The following is an 11162-nucleotide window of genomic DNA, read 5'->3' on the forward strand; positions in this document are numbered from 1 at the left end:
CAAATGTTATTTCAACTAGAATGTTGGTAACGATGGTTTTGTTGAACGTTGAATATGATAAAGGGGGGGGGGGGTCACTAAATGAGATGTTTCTCAATGGCATAAAAAGTCTGGTGTTTTTTTTAAGCATAAAGGTCAATTTCACCTGTTCCTGCTTCAATTGAAAAAAAAAAAAATACATAAAAAAAAAAAAAAAAAGGTAAATTCTTCCAAAAATAAACGTTGGTATTAATCGTCGATTTGGCAACAAAAAAAATAAAAATCGAATAGTAGCAAGCCTAGTTATTATTCATGGAATACTGTAGGTTGGGTGTAAGTGTAAAAAAATGCCATCACAATGTTGCACGAGATGCAAGGCTAAGAAAAATTTAAATTTAGGAAAGGTTATATAACTAAAGGAATATAGAAAGGTAAGATACAATATTTTTCATTATGAATAAGGCTGAATTAATAGCAAAAATCATGACATTTTGACCATTCTGCTTATCAATGTCTCTTGTGACAGCATGTTTTTTGGGGGGGGTTTTTGGGTTTTTTTTTTTTTTGTTTGTATACTGTGCACCGTATTTAATGCATTATGCATTGTTCCTCACTATCTTGTAAAGCGCTTTGTGATAGTGGTCCACTATGAAAGGCGCTATATAAAATAGAGATTGATTGATTCTTTTGAAAGATATTTTCTTATCCCTTTCTGAAATGTTTAGCCTTTCCTTATGCTCATTCAGTAGTTGTTGATGTCCAGTAGGTTATTATACTTCCAAATAGTCTTTAGAATTAAGCTGGGTGTTTTGCTTTGACAATTGATTATCTGAAGTTCATGACAGTCAGTCACATAAGCACGTTATCAGTATATCGACTGGCCCTAAGTGGTTACCTTTCCTTAACCATGACCACCAAGAAGCCTTAAGCATTAGACAGACTTTTAGGGCATTCCACAAAAGAAGACTAACCAGAACCAGCAGGCGAGTAAACAGGCTGCACTTTCTCCTGGGTGGGGGTCAGCTCCCCTTGATCGGCCATTGGGGGTGGCATCTTCATAATGCAAAGCTCCACTTTGCGCAGGCCTTCCTCCAGGATTTCAGTTTCTATGGGGACACCCTGAGCGGTAAACATCTCCTGGAAGCGTCTGCAGGCAACCTGAGCCTCAGGAAGGGTGTCAAACTTTATATATATGCACTTGTCGTCTTCCCGGTAGGTATGCTTGTCCGCAGACTCTAGCTCTCCTTCATCGGCACTAACAAATGTTTCTTCCTCCACATCTGGCATATCCTTGGAAAGCCTGGTCCTTAAAAGCCGCCTCAACCTTTTACCAGCTTTCCTTATGCCGTCATCTATCTCACTTCCTGAGGAGCTCTCAGGCTCACTGTCTGCACTGTACCCGTATTGAAGCTGCTTGGGCCCCCTGCTGGGCACGTCCCGGGGGCTACCCACTGTCACCTTGGCGCTGTGGACTCCTCTACCAAGCTTGTTGGACAACTCACAAGTGTATACCCCGGTATCTTTAGGGGTCAGGGCTGTAATAATCAAGGAGCATGTCCCATCGTTGTAGATGTCAATGTGGTGGTGGCGTCCATCAGTCAGTTTCTCCCCATCTTTCAACCAACAGACCTGGATGTCTGACTTGCAGAGTGACACACATTCTAGATGAATGGTTCCATTGGGCTCACAGGTCTGGTCCTTAAACACCTCTCCAAAAACAGGGGCTCCATGTTTCTTAAGTTCCTTCCTGGCTTTGAAGCCCTTGAAGGCAGCCTGAATCTTGATAGCTGCCTCGGTCATCTCAGATTCCTCCTCTTTACTAATTTTGATTGGCGGTTCTTCAGCAACGACAGCTTGTTGGGGAATAGGAGCTTCAGGTTCTGCACCAGAGGGTTCCCAGAGTTTCCAAAACTGTTTGGTGGCAATAGTCTGTGCTTGACCACCTTCTATGGTCACTGTAGACTGGCCTGCTTTCTTAAGGTAAGAGACTAAGGACGGTGTACCTGCCCTTGAGTCATCATCTGAGCTTGTGCAGAACTGTTCTATGTCGCTTGGTCTGGGAGGCTCTTCTGATTTCCTCTTCTGCTTGGAAACCTTGTCGTCTCCTTCAGGTACCTCTGAGATGGAATCCAAAGTGGGCTCTCGGCTCATTCTGCGTTTCTTCGCCAGGGCCTCCCATAGTAGATGCAGGTCACCCTCTTGGGCAGCTTCAGGCGGCAAGCTGGGTTGGGTTAACAGTCCCTCTACATCAGTGGTGACTGGAATCTCCATTCCTTCTTGGGTTACCTTAGCTGCTTGGTGAATCAAGCGGAAAAAGCATTAGGCGAACACTTTAGCTTTTATTGTAGAAGTTTTGGAGCCAAGTACATTTAATACATTTAACCTATGGACCTCCAACCATTCTTGATCGACCTGTCAGACCCAAATCATGAAACTTCAAAATGTCCTTCATCTACTTCAATATTATATAGATTAGTAATAATAATAATAATAATAATAATAATAATAATAATAATAATAATAATAATAATAATGCTGTTAAAGTGCGCCGATACAGACGGTTTCTGGTGCATAAAAACACAATGGAGATAATTCAGGATTAAACTGAGATAAAGACAGTAAGAAAGAACGTGTTATTTAAAATTACTTGCTTTATTCATAATAAAGATGAAAAAAAAACATATCCTACCTCCAAGTTCCAGACCCACAGAGGTTTCAGCCCCAGATGAGGTGACACAGGTGTACACTGCCTCATCAGCAGCTCTGAAGTCCTGGATGATCAGAGCTTGTCTCTTTCCATCTGAGACCACCTGGTACTTCTTCCCAGGCTGGATGTTCTTGTTGTCCTTCAGCCAAGTAACAACATTGTTATCAACCGACAGCTCACACTCCAAGCATGCTGGCTCCCCCACCTTCAAGGTGGGGCTGGACAAAGGCTTTATCACTGCAACTGGGGCATCTGAAAAAGAAAATCAATCACACAGAGAAGTTAGCTAGGGGAGAAGTCAACAGCAGGAGCTAAAGCAGACAGGTTGGTCTAGGCAGATTACTTTTGCACCAAGAACCTTTTTTGTTTGTTTAGTATCTTTGCTTATCCTTTTCCCCACTTATTAAAACATTTCTGCACAACAAGACTTTTATAAAAGTTAGTATGAACAGAGGGAAATTAGCTACATCACAGCCTATTTAAATATACAGCCGCCATTTTCCCTAATAAGTTCCCATACTATCAAACACCAGTAGCTTTATCTGGGTTGTCAATCATTACCATGTTGCGATGTTACCTGGTAATGGCTCTTGAGGAAAAAGATAATTAATACTCAACAAGACACAAAACATCCAAATCCAAAACCGTCAGAAATAAATTGGGTTTGGTCAATATAGGTAAAGGACCCACTGAATCACCTGGACCTCCAAGTTGAAAAGGTTCTGGACAGAAGGCGACTAAATACTCATACAGTATTTTTCATAAACTAAAACTTGCAAACATGCAAATGCATTGTGCAAACTCTAATACACACTTACTCTGTAAATTAGTTAGGCTCAGTTTACACATAACCTTATACAAATTTCCTGTAGTAAAAACACAGCAAATTGTAATAAAGCACAGTGAAAGAATGGTGACAGATATTTAAGCACTGCAAGATATAGTAAAGCATATTAATAAACTTGGCAAACTTGGTAAACTTTTATAAGGGTAATCACAGAAAATATATTAACACAAACATTTAATGCAAGTTGCACCCAACCCCATTTTCAAAGCTTGTTGCAAGCAGCCAGCTGGGGTACGTGTGGGTGTCGTGTGGAATATGGCTGACTGTTAGCTGGTTGAGTAGAATTAAGCAAGGTATCTGTTTGCAACATGTTTGTATCCTTTCTGACTGTTTACCAGGTTATACCGTAGTACAATCAGGTGGTGTGCTGTATGTGGTTGTTTATAAAACGTCTCACACAACTGGCTGCACAACGAAGAAGCTTTGGTGAAGACCAAGTAAGTCTACCTAAATTACCTAAATACCTGAATGTCCCAAAAAACTTTTTTAGATAAAGGTAAATTAACAAAAAGTTAAAGATTACTATTAATTATAGAAAGTGGTGCATTTGAGGAAAATAAGTTTTCATGTAAATCAACACATAACAGATGTTTTTGCAACACAAACTTTGCTGGGCAAAAATGATGCAAACATTGGTGCACTGTTAAAAAGATCATTGCAAATAAATAAATAAATAAAGCATCTAATTATGCCATTGGTTTTTTACTTTAATACCTTTGCATTTGGAATATGCAAAATGTAGTGCTGGCATGCTTGTTGTCATAAGTCCAAGAGAGGAGATTACTATTGTTTTCCTAATTATGCTTAATCCTTCAAAAGCATGCCAGAACCTAGCTTAATGAAATTAACATTATACAAAAAAAATGCTAAATTTCATTTGTATCAAAATCTTTTGCCAAAGTGAAAATGCAGTGATAAAAACAGGAACTGGGAAGCTGCAAGCATTTCTTGCAGACATTCACATGTCGTGCGTTTGCAGAATCAAGCAGTGTGGCGACTCTCACCTAGCTGTACAGTTTGAGGTAAATGGACAGGCTCCCCAATGCCGGCCCTGTTTACGGCCGACACTCGAAATCGGTACCCCATGCCGGGGATGAGGTTGTCCATCACAAACTCTGTGTTCCTAATGGGCTTGGTGTTGCATGGCAACCAGAGGACACTGTCTGCCAATCGCATCTCCACGTTGTAGCCGAGAATGGCCCCGCCGCCGTCATTAAGTGGTGTGAACCAGGACAGCGTCACCGACTGGCTGTTCTTACTCACCAGCTCCGGGTCTTCAGGGGGGTCAGGCAAAGCTATGGGTGGTATAGGGAGGAGGGCCAACATGGAGTGAAGAGCAGGACCAGATGGAGGTAACAACTACATACATGCAGTGGGTTTCATAGAGTCTGCCCACCAAGTAGGCTTAAAGTGTTAGTTGGTAGGACTGTAAGCTTGAGGATACATGGGTCACACTTTTAAAAAGTTTCTGTAAATGATAATTATTGGTAGGGTTAAGGTTAAATATAGAAATCAGTGGAACAAATCACAAAATGATGATTTATTTAAAAGAAAATTGAATCTTTGTCCAAAGACCACTGACACACGTACAGCCCTAGTAGCAAAGGCGTCTAAAGACATTTTCAAGTTAGTGTTTAATTCTCGTTCTGCAATATCCATTGATGCCACAGTTTACAAGTACAAGGTACACTGTATAATTTCAGTGAATACTGCTGCAGTATTTGGTAACATTTGTGTATACTTGGGACTTCAAGGCAGTGATCACCAGTAATGAGCAATAGTTACTACTTTACACATGTAACATTAAAGTGTGTTAAATAAGACATATTCTGTTTTTATACTAAATTGATATAAGCCATTTTTATACTTAATTGACTTAAATCATTCCATTCTAATCAATCGTTTGGAATGTTGTGTGGGTATTGATGGCACTGTTTTAGAGTGGATCATATTTGTCACATCACAAACAGTATGTTTCTGCGGTTATACATTCAACCGTAGTTCAGTATCTACAGGTATGCCACAGGGTTCCATTTTAGGACCCTTACTTTTTAATATCTATATGCAGCCACTTGGACAGATTATACAGCGTCATGGTGTGAGCTCTCACTCATACACAAACAATAAACAATTATATATTCAGACTATACCTGATACAAACGTGGCTGTCTCAGTACTTAATAACTGGTTGTCTGAGATTAAAGTATGGATGGTAACAAAACAGAAGTAATGCTGCTGGGCTCTCCTTGACAACTGATTGACGGGTGATCGACGGGCTTGAAGTTAAATCTAGTTCTGAAGTTAGGAATCTGGGTGTGGTTTTCGATCCCAGTCTAACCTTTGAGGAAGGTAGTGATTTAGAAGTGAGTAGTTTTTCGAGATTTACGATTATACTGTATTTACAGTATAATCGTAAATCTCGAAAAACTACTCACTTCTAAATCTTTTGTAGTCATTTTTGTATTACTTTAGTATAAATACATGTTAATTTGGAGTCATATGTTGTTTTTTACTGACTTTATGTGAACGAAAAGACACACATTTGCCCGTTTTCCCATTGGAAATAGTGATATTTTGAAATATCACTGTCCTGGTCACAAAAGCAAAGTTTGTGGGGAATAATAGCCATTTTCTATACTTTTGAGGCATAAGCAATTAGGAAATAACACTTACTACCCAGGAACAAAATTTGTGTTACATAGTGTTATTATTATTATTATTATTATTATTATTATTATTATTATTATTATTATTATTATTATTATTCAATTGATATGATTTATTCCTGCAACTTAGTTACCTGCAGTGTGTGAATATGCATATTATAACAAAATGTGACCATATTTTCACAGTAACCCATACCAAATGATCTTCAATAGCAATGTTCTCCTTAAGGCTCAATGGGTGCATAAAGACAGCAATATTGGCGTTAGCCATGAACCACTGTGATAGCATTTTCCTATTTTGACCAAAGGTATTGCAAAGATATGAACCAATACATAGTGGAAATCTATTTCCATACCATAGGAACATATCATCACCAACATGCTACTGTATCATTACCACTGTGAAATGTGCTCCAAACTGTGTGGCCAGTGTTGGCAATGCTGTGTTCTATTTATATTTTCTGCTAAGGTTTCTTCCAGGTAAATCTGTGGTATTCTTTCAAACCCTGGTAGTATTATTCACAGGCTCAACTGCATACCAGTTTAATTGTTATATTTGTAATTGTGCTATATCAAAGTGAACCAATTTTAATTTGAACCCTCAGGTGATTGAACAGTCATGCCTGTTCCCTTTCCATTCCACAAGCACTGAACGAATCTCTTACCGATCACTGTCAGTTTGGCAGAGGAGATGGCATCCCTGGCAGCAAACGTCACCTCCCCAGTGAACTGTGGCTGAGCCACTTTAAGGATGAGCCTGTAAGAGTTTCCATCTGCTTGAATTGCCCAGGTGTCGTCAGGTTGGATCTCAACGTCGTTCACGTACCAGCTCACCTCAGCCACAGGTACAAACTCACTCAGGACACAGCTGAACTCTGCCTGGCCACCAACAGCAACTTCAGAATCCTCCAAGGGCCTCACCACATTCAGTTTCCATCCTTCAAATGGTAAAAAGCAATGTACACTTCCACCATAGCTTCGAGGTGGCTTACTCACACCTGGTTCAGAATGTTAAAATAACAGACCCTGCAGTCTCCCAGGTAGGGGGTTGCACCAAGTATGTAGTTACTGTACAATTCTAGCAATGCAAACTGCAGCTACATTACTGAGTTAAACCAGGGTCCTCCATTAATCTCTATTAATGGTGTTGAGTTGCAGTACCTATACTGGTACGTAACTTTACTGGCAAGGAGCAATGTGGATTTTGAATGTGGAAGACTACTCTTGGAACTGTGGCACAAGGTATGAATTGTCAGTAAACAGAAAGATAAAAAAAAACCTCTATATAACCCAGGCCTTTTATCGTTTAATCTTTTAAACTGTAGCATTGTACCATGGTCTCTCTATTCATGGCTCCCACATAGACAGTAAAAACGGGAAAAAATCATATGCAGGTGGATTCTCACAGCTAAAACATAAACATAGTACAACTTGTCAGTTAGGTAAAGAGACATAGTTTAGCAGCATGACTTGTATGAACACTCTTAGTGTTTTACTTATTAATATTAAATTAAAATGTCAGATTAAAACATTATTAAGATTGTATTGTAATGCTGCCTAATAAAAGTAATGCATTTTATCATCTTATTCATAGCTCTACTAGATGTAATACAGTCAGTTTATTTTAATTTAGAGTGAACTGACTGCTGTATTTGATAATGATTTTGAAGGAAATTGCCAGCAACACAGAATACAAGTTTCAATGTCTCAATTTATTCTCAGTGCAGTGGGATAGCCTGCTTATTTTCAAAGTGGTTTTGTTCCAGTATGTTATCTACAGTTTTCAAAATATTTAAGGCAAGTGAAGAACTTATTTATTTAGTAGTTGGCAATTATTGTTTATTATTTTCTCCCAATTTAGAATATCCAATTATTTTTAGGCTCAGCTCATTGCTACCACCGCGCGCTGACTCAGGAAGGCGAAGATAAACACACGCTCTGCTCCGAAGCGTGTGCCGTCAGCCAACCGCTTCTTATCAAACTGCAGACTCACCGTGCAGCCACTTCAGAGCTACAGCATCGGAGGACATTGCAGCCCTGGGTAAGCAAGCCTGCAGGCACCCGGCCAGACCACAGGGGTCGCTGGTGCACTTTGAGTCGAGGACACCCTGGCTGACCTAACCCTCCCTCCCCCCAGTCTGAGCTGGCCAATTGTGCGCCGCCCAATTGGGGGCTCCCCTCGGTGGGCACAGGAATAGCCTGGAGTCGAACCGACGATGTCCAGACTATAGGCCGCATCCTGCACTGTACGCAACCCCCCCATAAATTAATACTTTGTTGTTAGAAATCACATTTCAACATTTCAAATATATACATTCTGTCAGTGAAGAAACTGCTATCTGGTATACTTTTGCCTTTTCAGCTCAATGAAAACAGAATGATCTACAATTGTACCATGTATAATTGCTGTAACTTATGCCTACAAAGGTGGAGGTGATTTCAGATGTATTGGTGTTCGTGATTTGAATAATTTTCATTTAAAACATGTTACCTCTCACTGCCAGCAATGCCGAAGAGACAACGTTTCCAGCCAAGAAGCTGACCCTGCCGCTGTCCTCTGGGCTTAGGTTTTTGAGGAGCAGGAGATGTCTACGGCCACTCTCAAAGGCTACCATTTCTGCGTTCTCTGACTCCTTCACAGGCTGATCATCAATCAGCCACCTGTATGCGTGAAGCTCAGTCCTGGACAGGTAGCACTCGAAAAGGGCTTCACCACCCTCCACGGTTTCCACGTTCTCTAGGCCCTGGATAATATCTATCGGCTTAGCTGTGAACAGTAAAAAAAGATATTATTATATGAACATGGAACACTTTTTGATCTCCCCACTACAGCTAACACAAGGTATTTGTTGAAAATTCAATCCTCAGCCTCGACAGAACCTGTGCCAACTGCACCTAATGACATTTGCACAGATGTCTTGATGCACAACACAAAATGTCTGACAAAGACTTTAAAATTCTACTGCATGTGACCAAAGTCAGATCAACCTTTGTGTTCCTCAGTGATGAAGGATGAGGCATGAGGGACAAGGTCTGCTCCAGCTATAGAATCTGTTACTGGCTCTGAAGAGGTCTATAAAAGGTGAATGGATAATACTAGCTTGCAAGATCAGCCTAAAATCCTTCTAAAACACCTCAGCAGACAGCTAAAAAAGGTAAGTAAATGGATGAAAAGTCAGAGAGGGGAACCTTTGAGAAATCTACAAGAGAAGGAAGCATGAGCAGCATGAGAGATCATGAGATCTTGATTTTGTTCATCAATGCCTTTCTGGATGAAGGTGTATGTTTGTTTGTAGGAATCTTGCTCTTCATGCTGAAGAGCTCACCTTTTACATCAAGAAGAGCCATTACTCTGGTTCCCTCAGCTTCACAAGTGTACGTCCCACTGTCTTCTGGGGTGACGTAGTTTATTTTCAGTTTGGCAACATTCCAGTCCTCTTCCACAACAATCCTCTGGCCATCGGGCTCGATTTGCCTGCCGTTCTTCTTCCACACAGCCTGCACAGGTCTGGAGTACTGGCAGATAAACTCAGCTGGCTTGTCTTCCTCCACAATCATGTCCTCCATCGGACTGACTACCTCTATGGTCGGATCTGTTGACCAACATGTCAGTGAGGACATGCATTACAAAGGCAACTCTTAGCCAAGGCTGAGCCTACTGCTAAACAAGTGCCAGACACTCAGAAGCTTTGTGGAGTGTTAGCCAGTTTAGTGTTTGCAAAAAGAAGCATGATGGGTTGGTGCTCAGGAGTGTGCATGGTTAAAAAAATAGGCCAAATGGAGGTGGAATAAAAAGGATTTGACTTAAGGAGATTTTTTGTTTATCTTTCCATGCTAATTATTAGTTTGTCCTCATGGCTTAATGTCTCGCATGTAATATATTTCAATTTAAATCCATATGTGGAAGGGAAGCAAAGCCGTAGGAGAATATTGTTACCCTTGTATGTTTTTAACTCTGCAGTTGGGGCAAAAACATACAACATGTAACACATTTATACTCTTTCTTTGAAAAGAACTCTCTTTGAAATGAGCCACTCATGCAGTTGAAGGGAACAGGAAGTTAATATAAGCTGTGTTAGCCTTAGAGCTTCTACTCAACACATACCTATATCAAGCAGCAAGAGCTGTTAACCCTTTCTTTGCCGTATATGTGGCAAACCAAGCAAATTAAACTAATAGACTCCAGCATTTAATTTAAAGGACTAGATTGAACCATCCTGGACATGGTTAATTAATCAAAAGTAAGTATGTGGTGATGTTCTAATGTTTTGATTCTAAAATGTCCACTTCTAGCCACAAGCCCCGTTGAAAGGGTTAACCAGAGCTGTTCTTGCTTTCTCAGATACCTTTGACTAATAATTTGGCTGAAGAAATGAGGCTCCCAGATCGGAACGTCACTGTGCCTGAGTCTTCAGCGGCCAGGTTCTTTAAGGTAAGGGTGTGGGTGGTGCTGTTCTGGACAGCAATCTCATTGAACGGACTGTTCTGCAGAGGACAGCCATCTAGCCACCACTGCGCCTCCTTATTGCCCTTGCGAGAGAGCTGGCAGGAGAAGGTGGCCTGTTCCCCCACAAAGACATCTGAGTTCTTTAAACCAGACACTATCTTTATTTCCCCCTCTGTGGAGCAAGGCAGAGAAACTTGGCTTAACCATTGCACTTCAGCTGCCAGATGCGTCTATAGCACACATCTTTTACTGTCCCCCTCTGCTCTAGGTCTATCTAGTTGATTTTACTAGTTTAATTGTAACCTTATGAGGGAATTTAGATATATAAATAAATACAAGAGGTCTTACCAAAAATGTTCAACTTTAGAATTTACCTGTGTATTGTCATTATCAATAAAAAAAGAATCTTGCTATATACAGCATTATTTTGTAAAAAAGGGAATTAGCATTTTTATTCTTACTATTCTTAAAATAAAACAAATAAAAACCACCAAAATGGAAATAGACCTATCATGA

The 11162-nt window shown here is 40.3% G+C and overlaps 1 protein-coding gene across 15 annotated transcripts in view; it reads right to left on the reverse strand.

Moving 5' to 3' along the window:
- The window catches only part of obscnb (obscurin, cytoskeletal calmodulin and titin-interacting RhoGEF b), a 131005-nt gene that overhangs the window by 37896 nt on the left and 81947 nt on the right, over nt 1-11162 (reverse strand). For 12 of the 15 annotated variants that reach the window (XM_041244678.1, XM_041244671.1, XM_041244666.1 and 9 more), the window contains 7 exons: nt 10546-10818; nt 9526-9792; nt 8691-8966; nt 6865-7137; nt 4538-4828; nt 2669-2938; nt 951-2270 (listed from right to left, as the gene is read on the reverse strand). In XM_041244678.1, coding sequence (XP_041100612.1) covers nt 951-2270; nt 2669-2938; nt 4538-4828; nt 6865-7137; nt 8691-8966; nt 9526-9792; nt 10546-10818 — 2970 coding nt within the window. The remainder of the gene's footprint in view (nt 1-950; nt 2271-2668; nt 2939-4537; nt 4829-6864; nt 7138-8690; nt 8967-9525; nt 9793-10545; nt 10819-11162) is intronic. The other 3 variants (XM_041244670.1, XM_041244673.1, XM_041244675.1) reach the window with 3 other exon arrangements.

The sequence above is a fragment of the Polyodon spathula genome, chromosome 3 (assembly GCF_017654505.1).
Source record: "Polyodon spathula isolate WHYD16114869_AA chromosome 3, ASM1765450v1, whole genome shotgun sequence".
NCBI classification, from domain to species: domain Eukaryota; kingdom Metazoa; phylum Chordata; class Actinopteri; order Acipenseriformes; family Polyodontidae; genus Polyodon; species Polyodon spathula.